Source organism: Nomascus leucogenys, chromosome 24, assembly GCF_006542625.1.
Source record: "Nomascus leucogenys isolate Asia chromosome 24, Asia_NLE_v1, whole genome shotgun sequence".
Classification (NCBI taxonomy): domain Eukaryota; kingdom Metazoa; phylum Chordata; class Mammalia; order Primates; family Hylobatidae; genus Nomascus; species Nomascus leucogenys.
Window position 1 is genome coordinate 23396048 of NC_044404.1, and position 18382 is coordinate 23414429.

General features: G+C 44.4%; 1 protein-coding gene across 11 annotated transcripts in view; it reads right to left on the bottom strand.

The window, feature by feature from the left end:
- Positions 1-13337, bottom strand: part of HNRNPR (heterogeneous nuclear ribonucleoprotein R) — a 35329-nt gene extending 21992 nt beyond the window's left edge. For 2 of the 11 annotated variants that reach the window (XM_030805093.1, XM_030805094.1), the window contains exons 1-5: positions 13187-13337; positions 9831-9999; positions 7477-7595; positions 6738-6845; positions 1872-1985 (exon numbers count right to left, since the gene is read on the bottom strand). In XM_030805093.1, coding sequence (XP_030660953.1) covers positions 1872-1985; positions 6738-6845; positions 7477-7595; positions 9831-9987 — 498 coding nt within the window. In that variant the 5' untranslated portion in view covers positions 9988-9999; positions 13187-13337. The remainder of the gene's footprint in view (positions 1-1871; positions 1986-6737; positions 6846-7476; positions 7596-9830; positions 10000-13186) is intronic. The other 9 variants (XM_030805092.1, XM_003271589.3, XM_030805097.1 and 6 more) reach the window with 6 other exon arrangements.
- Positions 13338-18382: the final 5045 nt, after the last annotated feature.

Below are 18382 nucleotides of genomic sequence, written 5' to 3' on the forward strand. Positions count from 1 at the left end.
CCTGGGAAACAAGGGCAAAACACAAAATAGCTGGGCTTGGTGGCATGAGTCCACAGTCCCAGCTACTGGGGAGGCTGAGGCAGGAGGGCTGCTTGAGCCAGGAGGAGTCTGAGGCTGCAGTGTGCTATGATCACACCACTGCACTCCAGTCTGGGTGACAGTGAGACCGTTTCTTATTAGGAAAAAAAAAAAAAAAAAAAGGCCCTGGTATAACAGGTTACTTTTCAGCACATAGTTTTCTCCATTTGAAGGATTAGCAGGAGTTCGTGACCCGCCTGGCCAACTTGGCGCAACCCCGTCTCCACTAAAAATAGAAAAATCAGCAAGGGGTGGTGGCAGGCATCTGTAGTCCCAGCTACTCGGGAGGTTAAGGCAGGAGAATCGCTTGAACCTGGGAGGCGGAGGTTGCAATGGGCTGAGATCGCACCACTGCACTCCAGCCTGGGTGACAGAGCGAGACTCTGAGTGGAGAGAGGGGAGAGAGGAGAGAGGAGAGAGGAGAGGGGAGAGGGGAGAGGGGAGGAGAAGAGAAGGAAGGAATAGAACAGGCTAGCAATAAGGCAAATCGAAAAAGCTTTATGAAGACAGATGGGGAAAGAACTGCTTCTTTGTTCAAGTATGGACTAACATACTCAATCTTTTATCTGATTCCACATCGTTCCCTTGTGCAATCCACGCCCATCAATAATATCTCTCTGTAAATACTAAGTCCCTTCTAAGTGATAGGTGAGGCAAGGGAGAGGACAAGCACAGTTCTAAATTACTGACATTAAAAAAAAAAAAAAAACTTGGCCAGGCACAGTGGCTCACGCTTGTAATCCCAGCACTTTGAGAGGTCAAGGCAGGTAGATCACCTGAGGTCATGAGTTCAAGACCAGCCTGACCAACATGGTGAAATCCTGTCTTTAGTAAATACAAAAAATTAGCCAGGTGTGGTGGTGCATGCCAGTAATCCCACCTACTTGGGAGGCTGAGGCAGGAGAATCGCTTGAACCTGGGAGGTGGAGGTTGCAGTGAGCCAAGATTGCACCATTGCACTCCAGCCTAGGCAACAAGAGCAAAAATTCTATCTCAAAAAAACAAAAAACAAAACAAAACAAAAACAAAAAAACTTGGTTGGGCACTGTGGCTCATGCCTGTAATCCCAGCACTTTGGGAAGCCAAGGCCAGCAGTTCAAGACCGGCCTGGGCAACACAGTGAGACCTGGTCTCTACAGAAACAAAAACAATCCCCAAAAAGCAAAAACCAAAATAAAGCAGACGGGTGTGGAGGCTAACGCCTGTAATCCCAGCACTTTGGGAGGCCAAGGTGGGTGGATAACTTGAGGTCAGGAGTTTGAGACCAGCCTGAGCAACATGGTGAAACCCCGTCTCTACTAAAAATACAAAATGAGCCAGGTGTGGTGGCACGCACCTGTAATCCCAGCTACTCAGGAGGCTGAGGCAGGAGAATCACTTGAACCCAGGAGGCCGAGGTTGCAGTCTGCCGAGACCGCGTCACTGCACTCCAGCCTGGACAACAAGAGCGAAACTCCATCTCAGGGGAGGGGAAAAAAAACAGAATAAAGCAATGCGTCTTCCAAGTAACTTTACTCCAAGTATCTAAAATGGTGTGTTGCTAGTAGCATGGTTTTAGCAACCTGTTCCAAGAACTCTATATTATATTCCTATATAAAGTGTTTGGGAGTCTACCAGTCACAAGATTATCCATCCTCATGATGGCAGCAAAATACACATAGATATCTAAAAACTAACAACAGCTACACTTTGAAAGGGATCAAGAATTTTCCCCCGTCTGTACAGTATCTGCATAGTAGATAAAACACTTTCCAAACTGGAAAGATCTTGGTAAACTGCTAAAGAACACTTACCTCCGTTCCAATTCCAGGTTGCACGCCAGAGTACACACTGTCTGGTGGAGGACCACCATACTTCCTCTGTCCTGTGGTTACATCCAGAGTATAACCAGTTCTCTCAAGCAAGGCCTAGAGATAATTATACATCTCTTTATACTTGAATACTAAATCTCACACACAAGCATCAGTGTATTAATCTTTTCCAAAAAGGACCCCAGCTTCCTAGGAGATATATTTTTATGGTTAGGTAAAAAAAAAAAAGTCAAAATTCGCACTGGGGACATGTTTCTACCGGTGAGTCTTTTCAAATAAAATGTTCTCTATACTTAAAAAAATTAGCAACAAGTCTTACCTCCTTCATGCAGCTTCTCTCATTTACTATCACTCACATCCATTTCTCCCTACTGTCTTTTCTTCTTTTTTTTGAGACAGAGTCTTGCTCTGTTGCCCAGGCTGGAGTGCAGTGGCATCGTCTCGGCTCACTGCAACCTCTGCATTCCGGGTCTAAGCGATTCTCCTGTCTCAGCCTCCCAAGTAGCTGGGATTACAGGCATGTGCCACCACGCCCAGCTAATTTTTGTATTTTTAGTAGAGATGGGGTTTCACCATGTTGGCCAGGCTGGTCAGAAAGTCCTGGCCTCATATGATCCGCCTGTCTTGGCCTCCCAAAGTGCTAGGAGTACAGGCGTGAGCCACTGTGCTCGGCCCCCACTGTCTTTCTAGTGTACTTTTTTTTGAGACGGAGTCTCGCTCTGTCGCCCAGGCTGGAGTGCAGTAGCGCGATCTCGGCTCACAGCAAGCTCCGCCTCCCGGGTTCACGCCCTTTTCCTGCCTCAGCCTCCCGAGCAGCTGGGACCACAAGCGCCCGCCACAATGCCCGGCTACTTTTTTGTATTTTTAGTAGAGACAGGGTTTCACCGTGTTAGCCAGGACGGTCACAATCTCCTGACCTCGTGATCCACCCGACTTGGCCTCCCAAAGTGCTGGGATTACAGGCGTGAGCCACCACACCCAGCCTCTAGTGTACTTAAAGTTCCGTAATTTAAGCTTGATTTTGTTTGATCCTTTTGTTTTGTACTCCTGCCATATCATAAGTTCCACAAGAATCAGATAATCGGACAAGAATCATACAGTACAAACTAAAAATAATTGGCAATTACCAAATGAGTATAGTCAGGTTTCGAAAAATAAGTAAAATCTTGTGTTTCCCGATTACCAACCTTCCTTACATTCTATTAGGTATTAAGAGCAATCATAGAAAAGAACATAATCTCCTTGCTCTCAGGAATTTCTGTTATAATTGAAGCTACATTTATATCAAGAGCCTATAGAAGACAAGACACAATGGTAAACAAAGAAACACAATCTACCTAGAAAAGAGAAATTTACACTTCAGGTTTTGGTTTTTTTTTTTTTTTTTGATACGGAATCTTGTTCTGTCGCCCAGGCTGGAGTGCAGTGGCGCAATCTTGGCTCACCGCAAGCTCCGCCTCCCAGGTTCACGCCATTCTCCTGCCTCAGCCTCCCGAGTAGCTGGGACTACAGGTGCCTGCCACCACGCCCAGCTAATTTTTTGTATTTTTAGTAGAGACAGGGCTTCACCGTTGTTAGCCAGGATGGTCTCGATCTCCTGACCTCGTGATCCACCTGCCTCAGCCTCCCAAAGTGCTGGGATTACAGGCGTGAGCCACCACACCTAGCCAGGTTTTTAAAATACACAATGTCAGAACAATAAGAGACTTTAGATATCATCAAGTTCAGTGAACACTAGGATTTCACAGGGATGCATGCCTTCGGCCTTCCATTCTTCTACCTTTGACTGAAACAGAGCCATAAATGTAATATAAAACAGGGGTCCCCACACCCCTGGGCCACAGACCCGTACTGGTCCATGGCCTGTTAGGAACTGGGCTGCACAGCAGGAGATGAGTAGCGGGCAAGTGAGAACAAAGCTTCATCTGTATTTACAGACGCTCCTCATCCTCCCTATCTGTAGGGACCAGCCCCACAGGGTCGGTGGGTCTCTCCCCGTGTGCGGCAACGAGAGAGTGTAGAAATAAAGACACAAGACAAAGAAAAGGCAGCTGGGCCCGGGGGACCACTACCACCAACGCGCAGAAACCAGTAGTGGCCCCGAACGTCTGGCTTCGCTGTTATTTATTGTATACAAAGCAAAAGGGGCAGGGTAAAGAATGTGAGTCTTCTCCAATGATAGGTAAGGTCACGTGGGTCACGTGTCCACTGGACAGGGGGGCCCTTCCCTGCCTGGCAGCCGAGGCAGAGAGAGAGAGGAGACAAAGAGAAAGACAGCTTACGCCATTATTTCTATGTATCAGAGACTTTTAGTACTTTCACTAATTTACTACTGCTATCTAGAAAGCACAGCCAGGTGTACAGGATGGAACATGAAGGTGGACTAAGAGCGTGACCACTGAAGCACAGCATCACAGGGAGACGGTTAGGCCTCCGGATAACTGCGGGAAAGCCTGACTGGTGTCAGGCCCTCCGCAAGAGGTGGAGAAGCAGAGTCTTCTCTAAACTCCCCTGGGGAAAAGGTGACTCCCTTTCCCGGTCTGCTAAGTAGCAAGTGTTGTTCCTTGACACCTTTTGCTACCGCTAGACCACGGTCCGCCTGGCAACAGGTATCTTCCCAGATGCTGGCATCACCGCTAGACCAAGGAGCCCTCTGGTGGCCCTGTCCAGGCATAACAGAAGGCTTGCACTCCCGTCTTCTGGTCACACCTCACTATGTCCCCTCAGCTCCTATCTCTGTATGGCCTGGTTTTTCCTAGGTTATGATTATACAGCAGGGATTATTATAATATTGGGATAAAGAGTAATTACTACCAACTAATGATTAATGATATTCATATATAATCATATCTAAGATCTATATCTGGTATGACTATTCTTGTTTTATATTTTATCATACTGGAACAGCTCGTGTCCTCGGTCTCTTGCCTCAGCGCCTGGGTGGCATGCCGCCCACACCTATCATTGGCATTACTGCCTGAGCTGTGAGCTCCACCTCCTGTCAGATCAGCAGCCACATTATATTCTCACAGGAGCATGAACCCTATTGTGAAGTGCGCATACAAGGGATCTAGGTTGTATGCTCCTTATGAGAATCTAATGCTTGAAGATCTGTCACTATCTACCAGTATGCCCAGATGGGACCATCTAGTTGCAGGAAAACAAGCTCAGGGATCCCACTGATTCTACATTATGGTGAGTTGTATAATTATTTCATTCCATATTACAATGTAATAATAATAGAAATTAAAAAGTCTATCACAGGCTGGATATGGTGGCTCACACCTGTAATCCCAGCACTTTGGGAGGGTGAGGTGGGCAGATCCCCCAAGGTCAGGAGTTCGAGACCAACCTGGCTAACACGGTGAAACCCCGACTCTACCAAAAAATAAAAAAAAATTAGCGGCCAGGTACGGTGGCTCACGCCTGTAATACCAGCACTTTGGGAGGCCGAGGCGGGCGGATCACGAGGTCAGGAGATTGAGACCATCCTGGCTAACACGGTGAAACCCTGTCTCTACTAAAAATACAAGAAAAATAAAAGTCGCTGGGCGTGGTGGCAGGCGCCTGTGGTCCCAGCTGCTCGGGAGGCTGAGGTAGGAGAATGACGTGAACCCAGGAGGCGGAGCTTGCAGTGAGCCAAGATCACGCCACTGCACTCCAGCCTGGGCGACAGAGGGAGACCCCGTCTCAAAAAAAAAAAAGAAAAGAAAAAAAAAATTAGCCGGGTGTGGTGGCACACGCCTGTAGTCCCAGCTACTCAGGAGGCTGAGGCAGGAGAATCGCTTGAACCCAGGAGACAGAGGTTGAAGTGAGCTGAGATGGCACTACTGCACTCCAGCCTGGGCCACAGAGTGAGACTCTGTCTCAAAAAAAAAAAAAAAAGTATATCACTACAGCAAGACACGAGTGTCCATTTAACTAAGGAATTAGGTTCACTGGTCTTTCATTAAAACCTGTATATTTATCTTTCAAAGCTGTTTAAGTAATAAAACGGTAATAATAATAATGGTTCATGGTTATATAGTTCTTGCTACATTCCAGGCATTATTCTAAGTGCTCTATATATGTTAATTCATTTACTCCTTACAATAACTCTGTAAGGTAGTCACTATTACTATTCCCATTTTACAAATAAAGAAACTGAGGTAACTGAATATTCAAAAGGAGGAAAGCAGTTATAACAACTTTTTATCAAGTTATAACCTTTTTATCAAGAGAAAAGAAACAAAGTGGCTGGAAAATAACTTAACCAAGAGACGTTACTGGATCAATCCAAGAAACTACCAGCGAAGCATCAATAAATATACATCATTCATGGCCACAAAAGAGGGAACGAGGAAGAGTATGAATTAGGGCTTTTCATTAAACATGCAATTGAGTGTCGATCCACAAAATTATCCTTCTTATGTAATTCCTCTAAATTATTTCATTTCTAAATGAAATGTTTTGAAAAGTGAAACTTCTGGCTGGGCGTGGTGGCTCACATCTGTAATCCCAGCACTTTGAAGGCCGAGGTGGGTGGATCACAAGGTCAGGAGATCGAGACCAATCTGGCCAACATAGTGAAACCCTGTCTTTCCTAAAAATACAAAAAATTAGCTGGGTGTGGTGGTGCATGCCTGTAATCTCAGCTACTTGGGAGGCTGAGGCAGGAGAATGGTGTGAACTTGGGAGGTGGAGCTTGCAGTGAGCCAAGACTGCGCCGCTACTCCAGCCCGGGCGACAGAGCAAGACTCCGTCTCAAAAAAAAAAAAAAAAAGTGAAACTTTCTAGGAAACATGGAAAGAGGCATTTGACCTCATCATTAAATGCAATTTCATTACAACTACCCAAGTCAAGTTTTACCTTGATCTTCGCTTCATCAGGTCCCTTTGTGGACTCTTGCACCTTGCTCCCCTGTTTCTCTCTCTGCCTGTAGGTCTTCATAACTCCACATAAAAATGCACTTTTGTTCTAGAACAGACAAGTAATTGAATAAAAAGAATCACCAAAAATCTCTGAGGGGTCAGATACATAATTAAATTTAAATTTCAGAAAACCAGGATCTTAACAAAAGATTTACTGATTCACTCAACAAGTATTTGCTGAGTGGTTACTATGTGCCAGAGACTGGAGCAGACAGCAGTAAGGCAGTATAGACCTCAGGGAGCTTACCTTCTACCCTGGGAAAACACAGTCTTCCACTTGTTGATATGTGACTGCATCTAGACTGTCTTTGCCAGATGTCGGAAACTATTCCTCCCACCTACATTTTCCACTAAGATAATAAAACAGGATCAAATAACCCCCAAATGTTAAAAAGCTGAGTAACATGTAAAAACCTATAGTAACAACCATCAAAACTTGGCTTTAATTTTAAGTTTTTAAAATAACTTACTGCACAAGGGGGTGGGAGGAAACTTTTGCTTTATACTTGGGCTTCTGAAACTCTGCCACAAGCAGATCTTTTTTTCCTTTAAACTAATTTTTTACAAGAAGAGGTAGTCGCAAACAAAAAATACCACTTCTCCACAGGAAAAAAAGCAATAGTAAAATAATTTCAGATCACTAATTGTTCAAAGACATTTCTGAGTAATGACCTTACCTGAACATGTGATAAGTCACTTTCCTTGAACTGCTGTAGTACAGACAGAGCTCCTTCTTCATTAAATTCCCTGAGAGCATCAATTGCTCTTTCATCAAGATCGACATAAGCTACCAATCCTAAAAATTAAATTGAAAGGGGTAACGTTATTGCAACAAAAGGGGTAACCTAAGCTCTACTGATGTTTAATCAAGAATTCTTGCATTATGATCACTAACAAACTATATTTTCATTTAACTATATGCATATACGCAGCTATCCAAATACTACATAGAAAGGTCCAGGACAAATATGAAAATAAAGATAAAATGTCAACAACCAAAAACATGAATTTCAATCTCCATATCCACAAACCTCCCCCGCCAAATCCTAACATCCATTTCCCACTCCCCCAAAGGTCTAAGTCTTGAAAGTTAAATCTGATGTACATACTGTATTACAGATTATGCATTAATATAACAAATTTTGGTTTATATTAGAGTGATAAGAATACACTGTGTTTTCCAAGGATAAACCTTCAAATTACAGACGGTTACAGTTGATGCTAACCACATAAGAGGTGGAGGAAAATCTGAAAACAAATTTTACTAAGTAATTCTTTCCACTCTCCAGAAAGTGTCAAAAGGCTTTCCCTCTTGAACACCAAAGATAAACTGAAATGCATTTGTTTATCTGAGCATCCACTTTGCTGCAGTCAGAATGCGGAAAGGCATAATTTTAAACTTCTACAAATGCAAGTGCAGCTTGATTAATCAATTCTGAAAGTCATACTTTAAGGCATTCTTTGTTCTTCTGAAGTGACAAGCTGAGATTTAAAAGATGCTGTGGCATTCACACTGACTGTCAAGAACGACAATCTTTTTCAAATGGCAATAAAGACTTTATGGACTTACAAGTAAACTTGACAGAAAATATATACACTGCATTTCATATATGTAGTATAATCAACTGCACACAGAACATCTACTAAGTTGAAAATATAATTTCTTAAGTCTGTTAAGTTTGTGTCATATTTATATATGGAATATATTTCAGAATTGATCCAACGTAAAATGGAAGTATTTCATAGATTAAAACCCCAAGTTCATATGAACATGAAAAGTAACTCCATTTTGATAAAGCCAAAAAGAACTTTATTCCATATAGTAAATTTTAAATAAATGTAATGCCACTTCCAAAGTTGCTTTTTTAAAAAGTTGCCATGATTTGTTTCAAAAGCTCGAAATGAGCATGTGTAAATAACTGGAGCTGCCTCACTTGAATATTCCATACCACCACCCAAAGCCACAACTCAGGACACCCATCAATCCATTTTGTCAAACCAAGCCTACGCCCAAACCATCAGCCTCTTATCGATAACAAAACACTCTACAAGAGAGCATCTCTAAGCAGATCACTGCCAATTCTCTATGGCAGAATGTCACAGAAAGTTCCTGAGGACTGATTTTCAAATGCGACCATGACCCAGGAGTCATTTTTATAAGTCATTTTAATGTCTAAAATTATGCTAAGCTTCCCAGATTTAAAAATTTTTTAAGGACAAAAAAAAAACCAGCTATTTGTTTCTACTGTACTTAAGACACATTTGTGAGTGAGACAATTCAATTCTCTCTCAGAATCTGAATAGGCACACACAACACAGAGGAAGAAAGTTTCCATCTATGTCCCCAAAGGAGGAGGACACATTCATTTATGAACAACGCTCCCTAAGGGTAAATATTTCTCTCCCTCTTTAAAACTTCAAACCACTTACAACCAACTATATTAAGATGTTCAAATTTGCTTAAGCACTTAACCATGGCACTTCTGGATTTAAAAAAAAAAAAAAGCAGCTGTTACAAACCAAACACTTCCAAATTACGGAGAGATGTGGATTTCTATTAGAAACTAGACAAGCCACAAACTCTCAAGGAGTCTGACATTTATTATGGTTTCAGACGATACAGTCTATCCTCTTATTATGCCACCTAATCAGACCTAAGCTGATTTAACAATCACTTTAAGAAGGTAAAAGTAGAAAAGCAAAAGCAAAATGATGACTGATTTCGATTAAGAAAAAAATGTAAAATTTGGTATGCAGAAACATACATTTTAATGGGTGGTAAATCTAAGACAAATCGATGTGCTGTTCTGAAACAACTAAGACTGCATATTCAACACTAAGAAGGCTTCAAAATAATGAAATAAGAGTATCAAAGTCAAACCCAATATGCCTTCAATGAAGGGAAAGTAACAAACATTCAGCTCTACAGATCAGAAACAATAAGTATTATTTAACCTTAAAAGTCTATAAAATTCAAAGTGGTTTGCCCTCACTTTCATAACCAGTCAGAAACAAGAAATGCATATTATACCTGTCTGAAATATTTCATCAAGTCTTTCTGCCACCTTCTGTGGGAGGCCTGCCTCTATCAGTGTCTTGTAGTGTTCTGTGTGAGTTACACTGGAAGTATCCATTGGTTCTTCCTCTTCTTTTAACTGTACCGCATTACCATTCACCTGATTAGCCATTTTATTATGCTGCTGGAAAAAATTCAGGAGCTATATTACATTAAGCCAGAAATAACTAGTTTGTAGGACAATGCATGATTTATCTAAACTAATTTGTATACATGCTGCTAATAACCTCTATCAAAATAATAATTTATTCCTCCTGTGATGTATCTGACCTAAATTGGCAATAATAATCCTGTAAAACCATAGAAAATGTACATGGAAGCATTAGTTCTTTAAGGAACTTCATGTACACCAGGTAAAATAAAGGCTTTAATTTACTGAAGGTAGAATTGCTGATTAACAAAAGCAGCTGTTCTGTCCTGGTGAAAAGATCAAAATCACTACAAAATCCTAAAAGCCCCTCAGCTCTCGGGTCTTACACAGTTTTAAAAAGTTTTGGTTTAAAAACAGAATGAACACCCACAGACCACTTAATCAAGATTTATGGACTTTCAAATTTTCCTGGCTCTGCTTCAAATACAGTATCGGTGTGAAATAAGTGCCCTGTTTTCTCTAGTTCAACATGCTGGTGGTTTGGGTTTTCTCCACCTAACAATACAAAACGAAAACAAAAAAAAACCAACTTGACATTACTTTTTGTTCTAAGATTAATTCGCTATTCCCACAGATTTAAAAGAAAAAATGACCAAGTTCAAAAGCGAAACAATTGTTTTCAGTCCAAATAAAATACTAAGTGAGCTACAGTTTAGGTTGCTTCTTAAAAAAAAAAAATGAGTACATGTTGAAATTTTCATATCAGTAAAATAAAGATGTAAAAACATACTGAAGAATGGACAACTTCTTCCAAATATTTCAAAAAACGTTACCTAATTAGGCTAAACTTCAGCCAGATTTCTCAGATTAACCTATCAAAAATAACTTTGTACATTCAGCCTGTAGGTAATGCTGAAATGGACTGATTCCCTGAAGAGAGAGAGTAAACAATAAACCATACAAGGCCAGTCTGTATACTGCCTCAAAAGACAGGGAATTAAAGTGCATTTGTCTGTGGTGAAATTATAATGTGATGAAGATAATAGGCAGCAGAACAAGACATTGCAACACATACTAAATAAAAGACATAAAGGTGGATCTCAAGAAACAGCCTACTTTTCTTGATGAAACTCAAGATACCTAGTCATCTATAAAGAAAATACAAGTCTCCTACAAAGTACTAAGACACATAACATAACCACACTTCCAGACAGCTTATCGAACATTGTGCAAATGCACCAGGTGCAGTTTTCTGGCTTAAAACAACTTCTTTTCACTTCAAAGTCCACGGATATTTAGTTGAAGTTAACGAAAGAGGGAGGAAGACCAAGAGGGGAAGGAGGTAATACAGAGTAGGAAGAAGAAAGGAAAATGCAAAGGGTTACTCTGAAAATGAGATAAACATGACTCCTCACAATTACAAAACACTATTAAGACTCGATAGCCCTTAATAGACGCAGACTGTGGTTAAATTCTGGGTGGATGTTTCTCAAGGCAAGCTTCAAATTCTGATGAACTAGCAAAAACGGAAACATTCGAAACTGTCACACTTTTGATCAAGAAACTGTATTGTGTGAGATGAATACGTTTACTGATTAACACAACCTATTTCTATAAAGATGCATCCTGAAACCCCAAAATCTCCTTGCGAACATAAGGTTCTGTTTTCCCATGCTCCCCCATCCCCACATACTACCTTAAGATCATCAGAACTCAAAAGTTCTCAGTATCACAAGACCCTTACAGCATTGCACCTAGGAATACTATTAGTCACAGAAAAGAGGCAAATTTTTAACAGAAAAGTTCAATGAACATCTGTTAAGGTGGGGTTTTTAAGTATGTGTAAAGCAAAAAGACAAGTTGTGTATTAAGCACAAGACAGAAATATTTATGCCTACCATTTCATTGCAAAGGCTCTACAAGTTGATACTGAAATTGGTTAAAATTTTCAAAAAAAAGTTTGTAAATTTTAACAAAAAAACCGTAAAATAATTAGATTCCAGAAAATAAAACCTTCGGATCAAGGAAAGCCCTCTCTCTTCAAGCCAAATACAAAGTGCTCATTTTAAAAAGACTTTTTATGTCATATGAGACCATTTGAAACTCATGTCAATTCAACACAATGCCCCACACAGCCAAACCATATTTCTGGATGCAGCAAATATACTAACGTGACTGGAGTCATTTGATCTAAACATTTTTGCAAAAAAAGGAGACATTTAAAGATTTAAAAGGGCTGCTGGGAGATTCGGGATGTCAGCACTAACTCCTCCCTGACTTTTTCTGAACCTCTCTGTGCAAATTCTTCATATTAAGAGACGGGCTTTAAAAGAACCAACGAAATGAGACTAACGGTTATCTCATGGCTTGGGAGTGTCGAGCTCTCATCCTACGACTGACTCATGAGACATCAATTCAGCCACTTGAGGACTGCAAAAATCTCAAACAGGTAGTGTGAAAGGACTGAACCTTCCAAGAAGCCCTGGGCTTTTTAAAAAATTTGGCAATACGGCCACTACCGTATAAGAAAAAGGATCGCCTTTCCAATTTGGTGCGCCTCTGACAGTCTCAGAATTATTCATTTCAGGCGCCGCTTGGAGCCTAAGTTCCACGGCCTCTAGTAGTCATTTTTTCCTTCAAATCTCAGCCCGCGGCATGCAGATTGTGGGAGGGGAGGGAGGCTTCCCACACAAATCGGCCTTTCGGTTTCTGCTCACACAAAACTTTTCTCCCGGCTCAGATAACCCCGGGATCTGCACCCCGCCTTCCGCCCCCCACCCCCATCCCCTCAGGCCCGTCCGGATCATCAGCACATCCCACTCGGGCTAGGCCGGCCGCGGCGGGAGCGAAGCGGCTCCGGCGGGGAGAAGCGGCAGGGCCGCGGGCGCCTCAGGCCCTTCGCGGGTCCGGCCGCATGGAGCAGCGGGCGGAGGCGGGAAAAGCACGGCCGGCCCCGGCAGGCCGCGCGGAAAGCGCCCGGCGGGCTGGACCGCGGGCTGGAGGGGCGGGGGGGGAGGAAGAGCGAGGGCGAGAAGCGTTTCGGCCGGGCTAGGCCCACAGCCGCGCGGCCGGACTAGACCGAAGCCGCCCCCAGCCCGTCCCCACCCCCACCCCGGGGCCTCGGAGCGCAAACGAAACGGGACCAGGCATGGAGCCCGGGCTGAGTCGGGTCGGATCGGGGCTCCCGGCCCCTCCCCCCACGGGCCGGCGCGAGACTCACCAGGGCAGAGCGGGGGCCGGCGGCCGGGCCCGTGAGAATCAGCGCGAGGCGCTTTGAAAACGACTAGAAATGGCGCGCGCGCCACCCCCTCCCCCCCCTCATGGAGTGAGACGCGATCCCGGCAGCACGCGGGGTTTCCCGGAACTGCTTCCAGGGACTCCGAGCTACGGGGCAATCGCTTGGCGAGGCGGCCTGACAGGCAGCTCAGACGACCAGTAGTATCGAGGCAAAACGGACCACGCCGGACGACTCGAGAGCCAATCGATGAAGCTGTCGGCTGAACCAATGAGGGTGCTCAGCGCCGCTGGCTGGGGCGCCTCCGGGGCGGGGGCAGGCACACAAAGGGGTCTGTGGTGGAAGCCCTTGGTGGCTGCGAGGCTTGGGGGCACTGGGTCCTGGGTAGACTAGGCTCCTCCCTCTTCGTCTGCCGCCGACGCGAGGCCGAAAATGTAGGCCTCGCGCCTCGTGGCCGCCTCCGGAGCCCCGCCCCCTACGGCAGCGCTTGCCCGGCTCCGCCATGGCGCTCGCGTCCAGCCACCGGCCGCGCTTAGCCCCGGAGTCCTCCCTCGCACCCCAGCAGCCGGCGTTCGCCCCAGACACGCCCATAGCCACGCGTTCGGGCCTCTTTCGGTCATCTTTTCGCCTTTAGTGAGCACACGATTTAAGGATGATTTGGCTGGTCATTTTGCTGAGGATTTTGTCTAGATAATCATTCCTTGGAACGATCGGAGAAATGCCTCTTTCCCTCCCTGGCTGCCGTCCACACATCGTTGGTGGCAGACTGAGAGGGAAATCGTTAAAATGACTCAAAAGCAGTGTGTAACACAAGTGATAGAGCAGGGAGCTTTTCCTCACAGGGTTTGGAGCTACTTGATATTCATAAAATAAAGCAGCTATATCCATCTCTGAAGCCAAAAGAGCCATGCAGGGGAAAGGGGTAATTCCCAAAGGACGCTATAATTCTTGTTAGTCCTAAACCTATTTCTTACCTGCCATTCCTACTGATTTGTTCCCTGTCCTTAGTTCCAAACCTGTCTCGTCTCACAGAAACCTTCCGAACTCACTTCTGTGGTGCAAGCCCTTTTTTCCCAACCCCAAACTCCAATGCCCACCCTTAGGAAGCGGAGGAAGTCAAGCAGTGGTCTGCAGGATTTCCGGATGCACTCAAGGATGATTAAATTTCTCAGAACCTACAAACCTAGATTTAATTATTGAAAACGGGCGGGGCGCGGTAGTTCATGCCTGTAATCCCAGCACTTTGGGAGGCCAAGGCGGGTCAGAAGTTCGAGACCAGCCTGACCACCATGGTGAAACCCTGCCTCTACTAAAAATACAAAAATTAGCCTGGTGTGGTGACACGTGCCTGTAAACCCACCTACTCCGGAAGCTGAGGCAGAAAAATCGCTTGAACCCGGGAGGCGGAGGTTGCAGTGAACCAATATCGCACCACTGCACTCCACCCTGGGCAACAACAGCGAAACTCCGTCTTTTTTTTTTTTTTTTTTTTTTTTTGAGACGGAGTCTCGCTCTGTCGCCCAGGCTGGAGTGCGGTGGCGCAATCTCGGCTCACTGCAAGCTCCGCCTCCCGGGTTCACGCCATTCTCTTGCCTCAGCTTCTCCGAGTAGCTGGGACTACAGGCGCCCGCCACCACGCCCGGCTAATTTTTTTTTTGTATTTTTAGTAGAGACGGGGTTTCACCGTGGTCTCGATCTCCTGACCTCCTGATCCCCCCGCCTCGGCCTCCCAAAGTGCTGGGATTACAAGCGTGAGCCACCGCGCCCGGCCCGAAACTCCGTCTTAAAAAAAAAAAAAAAAAAAGAAAAAGAAATACTGAAAACGACTACTATGTGCCCAGTACCAAGTTAAATCTCTGGGTAGATCCAAGTTTTGTGTTGGTGTGAGATTTACAGAAATGCTGGGTGTCTTAGGCCGGGCGCGGTGGCTCACGCCTGTAATTCCAACACTTAAGGAGGCCGAGGTGGACGATCATTTGAGCACAGGAGTTCGAGACCAGCCTGGCCAACATAGTGAAACCCCGTCTCTACTAAAAATACACGAATTAGCCGAGCGTGGTGGCGCGTGCATGTAATTCCAGCTACTTGGGAGGCTGAGGCAGGAGTATCGCTTGAACCCGGGAGGTGGAGGTTGCAGTAGCCGAGACTGCGCCATTGCACTCCAGCCTGGGCGACAAGAGCGAAACTCCTTCTAGAAAGAAAGAGAGAGAGAGAGAGAGAGAGAAAAGAAAAGGAAAGGAAAAGAAAGGAAGAAGGAAAGAAAGAGAAATGGTGGGAGTCTTTAAGAAAAATCATATTAAATGATGAATACAAATTTAGGAACAGAGTCTTAGAAGGGCATTGTAAAAGTGAGGGAGGACCCTGAAGCTTAACTTTTTTTTATTTTAATAGAGACACGGGAAGGTGCGGAGGGAATCTCGCTATGTTGCCCAGGCCGGCCTTGAACTCCTGGCCTCAAGTGATCCTTCTGCTTCGGCCTCCCAAAGTGCTGAGATTACAGGCGCCCAGCTTGAAGCTTAAATTTTACTAGCTTCACATAAATCTGCCTCTAGCGCCATAATTCTGAACCTATTTTGTGCCATTTGGAAGTCTGGTAAAAGCTATGAATCTCTTCTCAGTTTTTAAATGCATAAAACAAAATACAGAGCAATACGAAAGAAACTATTTATATTGAAATACAGTTAGGAAATATATTTTAAAACACATTCGTGATATAGTAAGCTTTTACGTTTTTATTTATTTATTTATTTTTATTTATTTTTTTTTTTTTGAGACAGAGTGTCGCTGTGTCGCCCAGGCTGGAGTGCAGTGGCGCAATCTCGGCTCACTGCAAGCTCCGCCTCCTGGGTTCACGCCATTCTCCTGCCTCAGCCTGCCGAGTAGCTGGGACTACAGGCGCCAGCCACCACGCCCGGATAATTTTTTGTATTTTTGGTAGAGACGGGGGTTTCACCGTGTTAGCCAGGATGGTCTCGATCTCCTGACCTCGTGATTCGTCCACCTCAGCCTCCCAAAGTGCTGGGATTACAGGTGTGAGCCACCGCACCTGGCCCAGCTTTTACTTTATAATTTTTTTTTTTTAAAGATGTGCTCACTTTATCACCCAGGCTGGAGTGCAATGGTGCAATCTGGGCTCACGGCAACCTCTGCCTGCAGGGCTCAAGCGATCCTCTGACCTCAGCTTCCCTAGTGGCTTGTAGGAACTACAAGCGCTGGCCGCCGCTCTGGGCTAATTGTTGCTTTTTTTTTTTTTTTGCAGAGACGGGGTTTCACCATGTTACCCAGGCAGGAACTTTTTCTTTATTAACACAATAACTATTAAGATCTTAGAGCAGGTCTAATAACTACAGAAATTGTAGAGTGATATTTCAAGAAATTCATGACTAATAAAGTGATATGAAAATGATTTCTATTGGTTACAGAGGGAAAGCTAATACTAATTCTACTGTGATATGTTGTCTACATTCACAACGGGGAAAAATGCTAAATTTCAGTTAGATGTTAGAGAAAACAAAGATGTAATTTTTTTTCCCCATCCAAGTTAAAGTACTCCTTACTTCCATTCAGAGACTCCTTTAAGTCCATTGATGAGAACCCATGGGTCAGATATGTAATTTTTTTTTTTTGAGACAGTCTCACTCTGTCACCCATACTGGAGTGCAGTGGTGCAATCTTAGCTCAATTCAACTTCCACCTCCTGGGTTCAAGCGATTCTCCTGCCTCAGCCTCCCAAGTAGCTGGGATTACAGGTGCCTGCCATGACATCTGGCTAATTTTTGTATTTTTAGTAGAGGCGGGGTTTCACCATGATGTCCAGGCTGGTCTCAAACTCCTGACCTCAAATGATCTACCCACTTCGGCCTCCCAAAGTGTTGGGATTACAGGTGTGAGCCACCGCACCTGGCCTAGATATGTAATTTAAAATGATTCTATCACCCAGTATTTTCTGGGATAATATTTCAAATGTTCTGCTACGTAGTCATCAAAGGTATACTCCACATTTCAGACCATATATCTTGATTTTTTTACTTGGAAAGAAAATTATTGTATAGATACAGATATTCATGAATTCAATATTCCACAAATATGTATTGCATGCCTCTATATAAAAATCATGGAGTTGGCCAGCACGGTGGCTCATGCCTGTGGTCCCAACACTTTGGGAGGCCAAGGCAGGTGGATCACCTGAGGCCGCGGGAGTTCAAGACCAGCCTGACCAACATGGAAAAACACCGTCTCTACTACAAATACAAAAATTAGCCAGGCATGGTGGCGCATGCCTGTAATCCCAGCTACTCAGGAGGCTGAGGCAGGAGAATCACTTGAACCCGGGAGTCGGAGGTTGCGGTGAGCTGAGATTGCGCCATTGCACTCCAGCCTGGGCAAGAAGAGTGAAACTCCATCTCAAAAAAAAAAAAAAAAATCATGGAGTTAAGAGTAGAGAAAGCCAGGCGCGGTGGCTCATGCCTGTAATTCCAGCACTTTGGGAGGCCAAGGCAGGTGGATCACGTGGTCAAGAGATCTAGACAATTCTAGCCAATATGGCTAGAAACCCCATCTCTACTAAAAATACAAAAATTAACTGGGCGTGGTGGCGCACGTCTATAGTCCCAGCTACTTAGGAGGCTGAGGCAGTAGAATCGCCTGAACCCAGGAGGCAGAGGTTGCAGTGAACCAAGATCGCGCCACTGCATTCCAGCCTGGCAACAGCGCAAGACTCCATCTCAAAAAAAAAAAAAAAAAAAAAAAAAAAAAAGCCAGGCACGGTGGCTCATGCCTGTAATCCCACCACTTTGGGAGGCTGAGGCGGGAGGATTGTTTGTGTTCAGGTGTTCAAGACCAGCCCAGGCAACATGCTGAAACCCCGTCTCAACAAAAGTTGCAAAAATTAGCCGGGTGTGGTGGCACATGCCTGTAGTACCAGCTACCCAGGAGGCTGAGGTAGGAGGATCACTTGAGACTGGGAGGTGGAGGTTGCAGTGAGCAAGTGAATGTACCACTGCACTCCAGCCTGGGCAACAGAATGAGATCCTGTCTTAATAAATAAATAAATAAACAAATAAATAACCTAGGGAATATAAAATGAATAAAACACAATCCTTGTCCTCCATCCTCGGTGAAAGGTAGGACAAGTATAAACATTTAAAAAAAGGGGGGTGGGCGTGGTGGCTCATGCCTGTA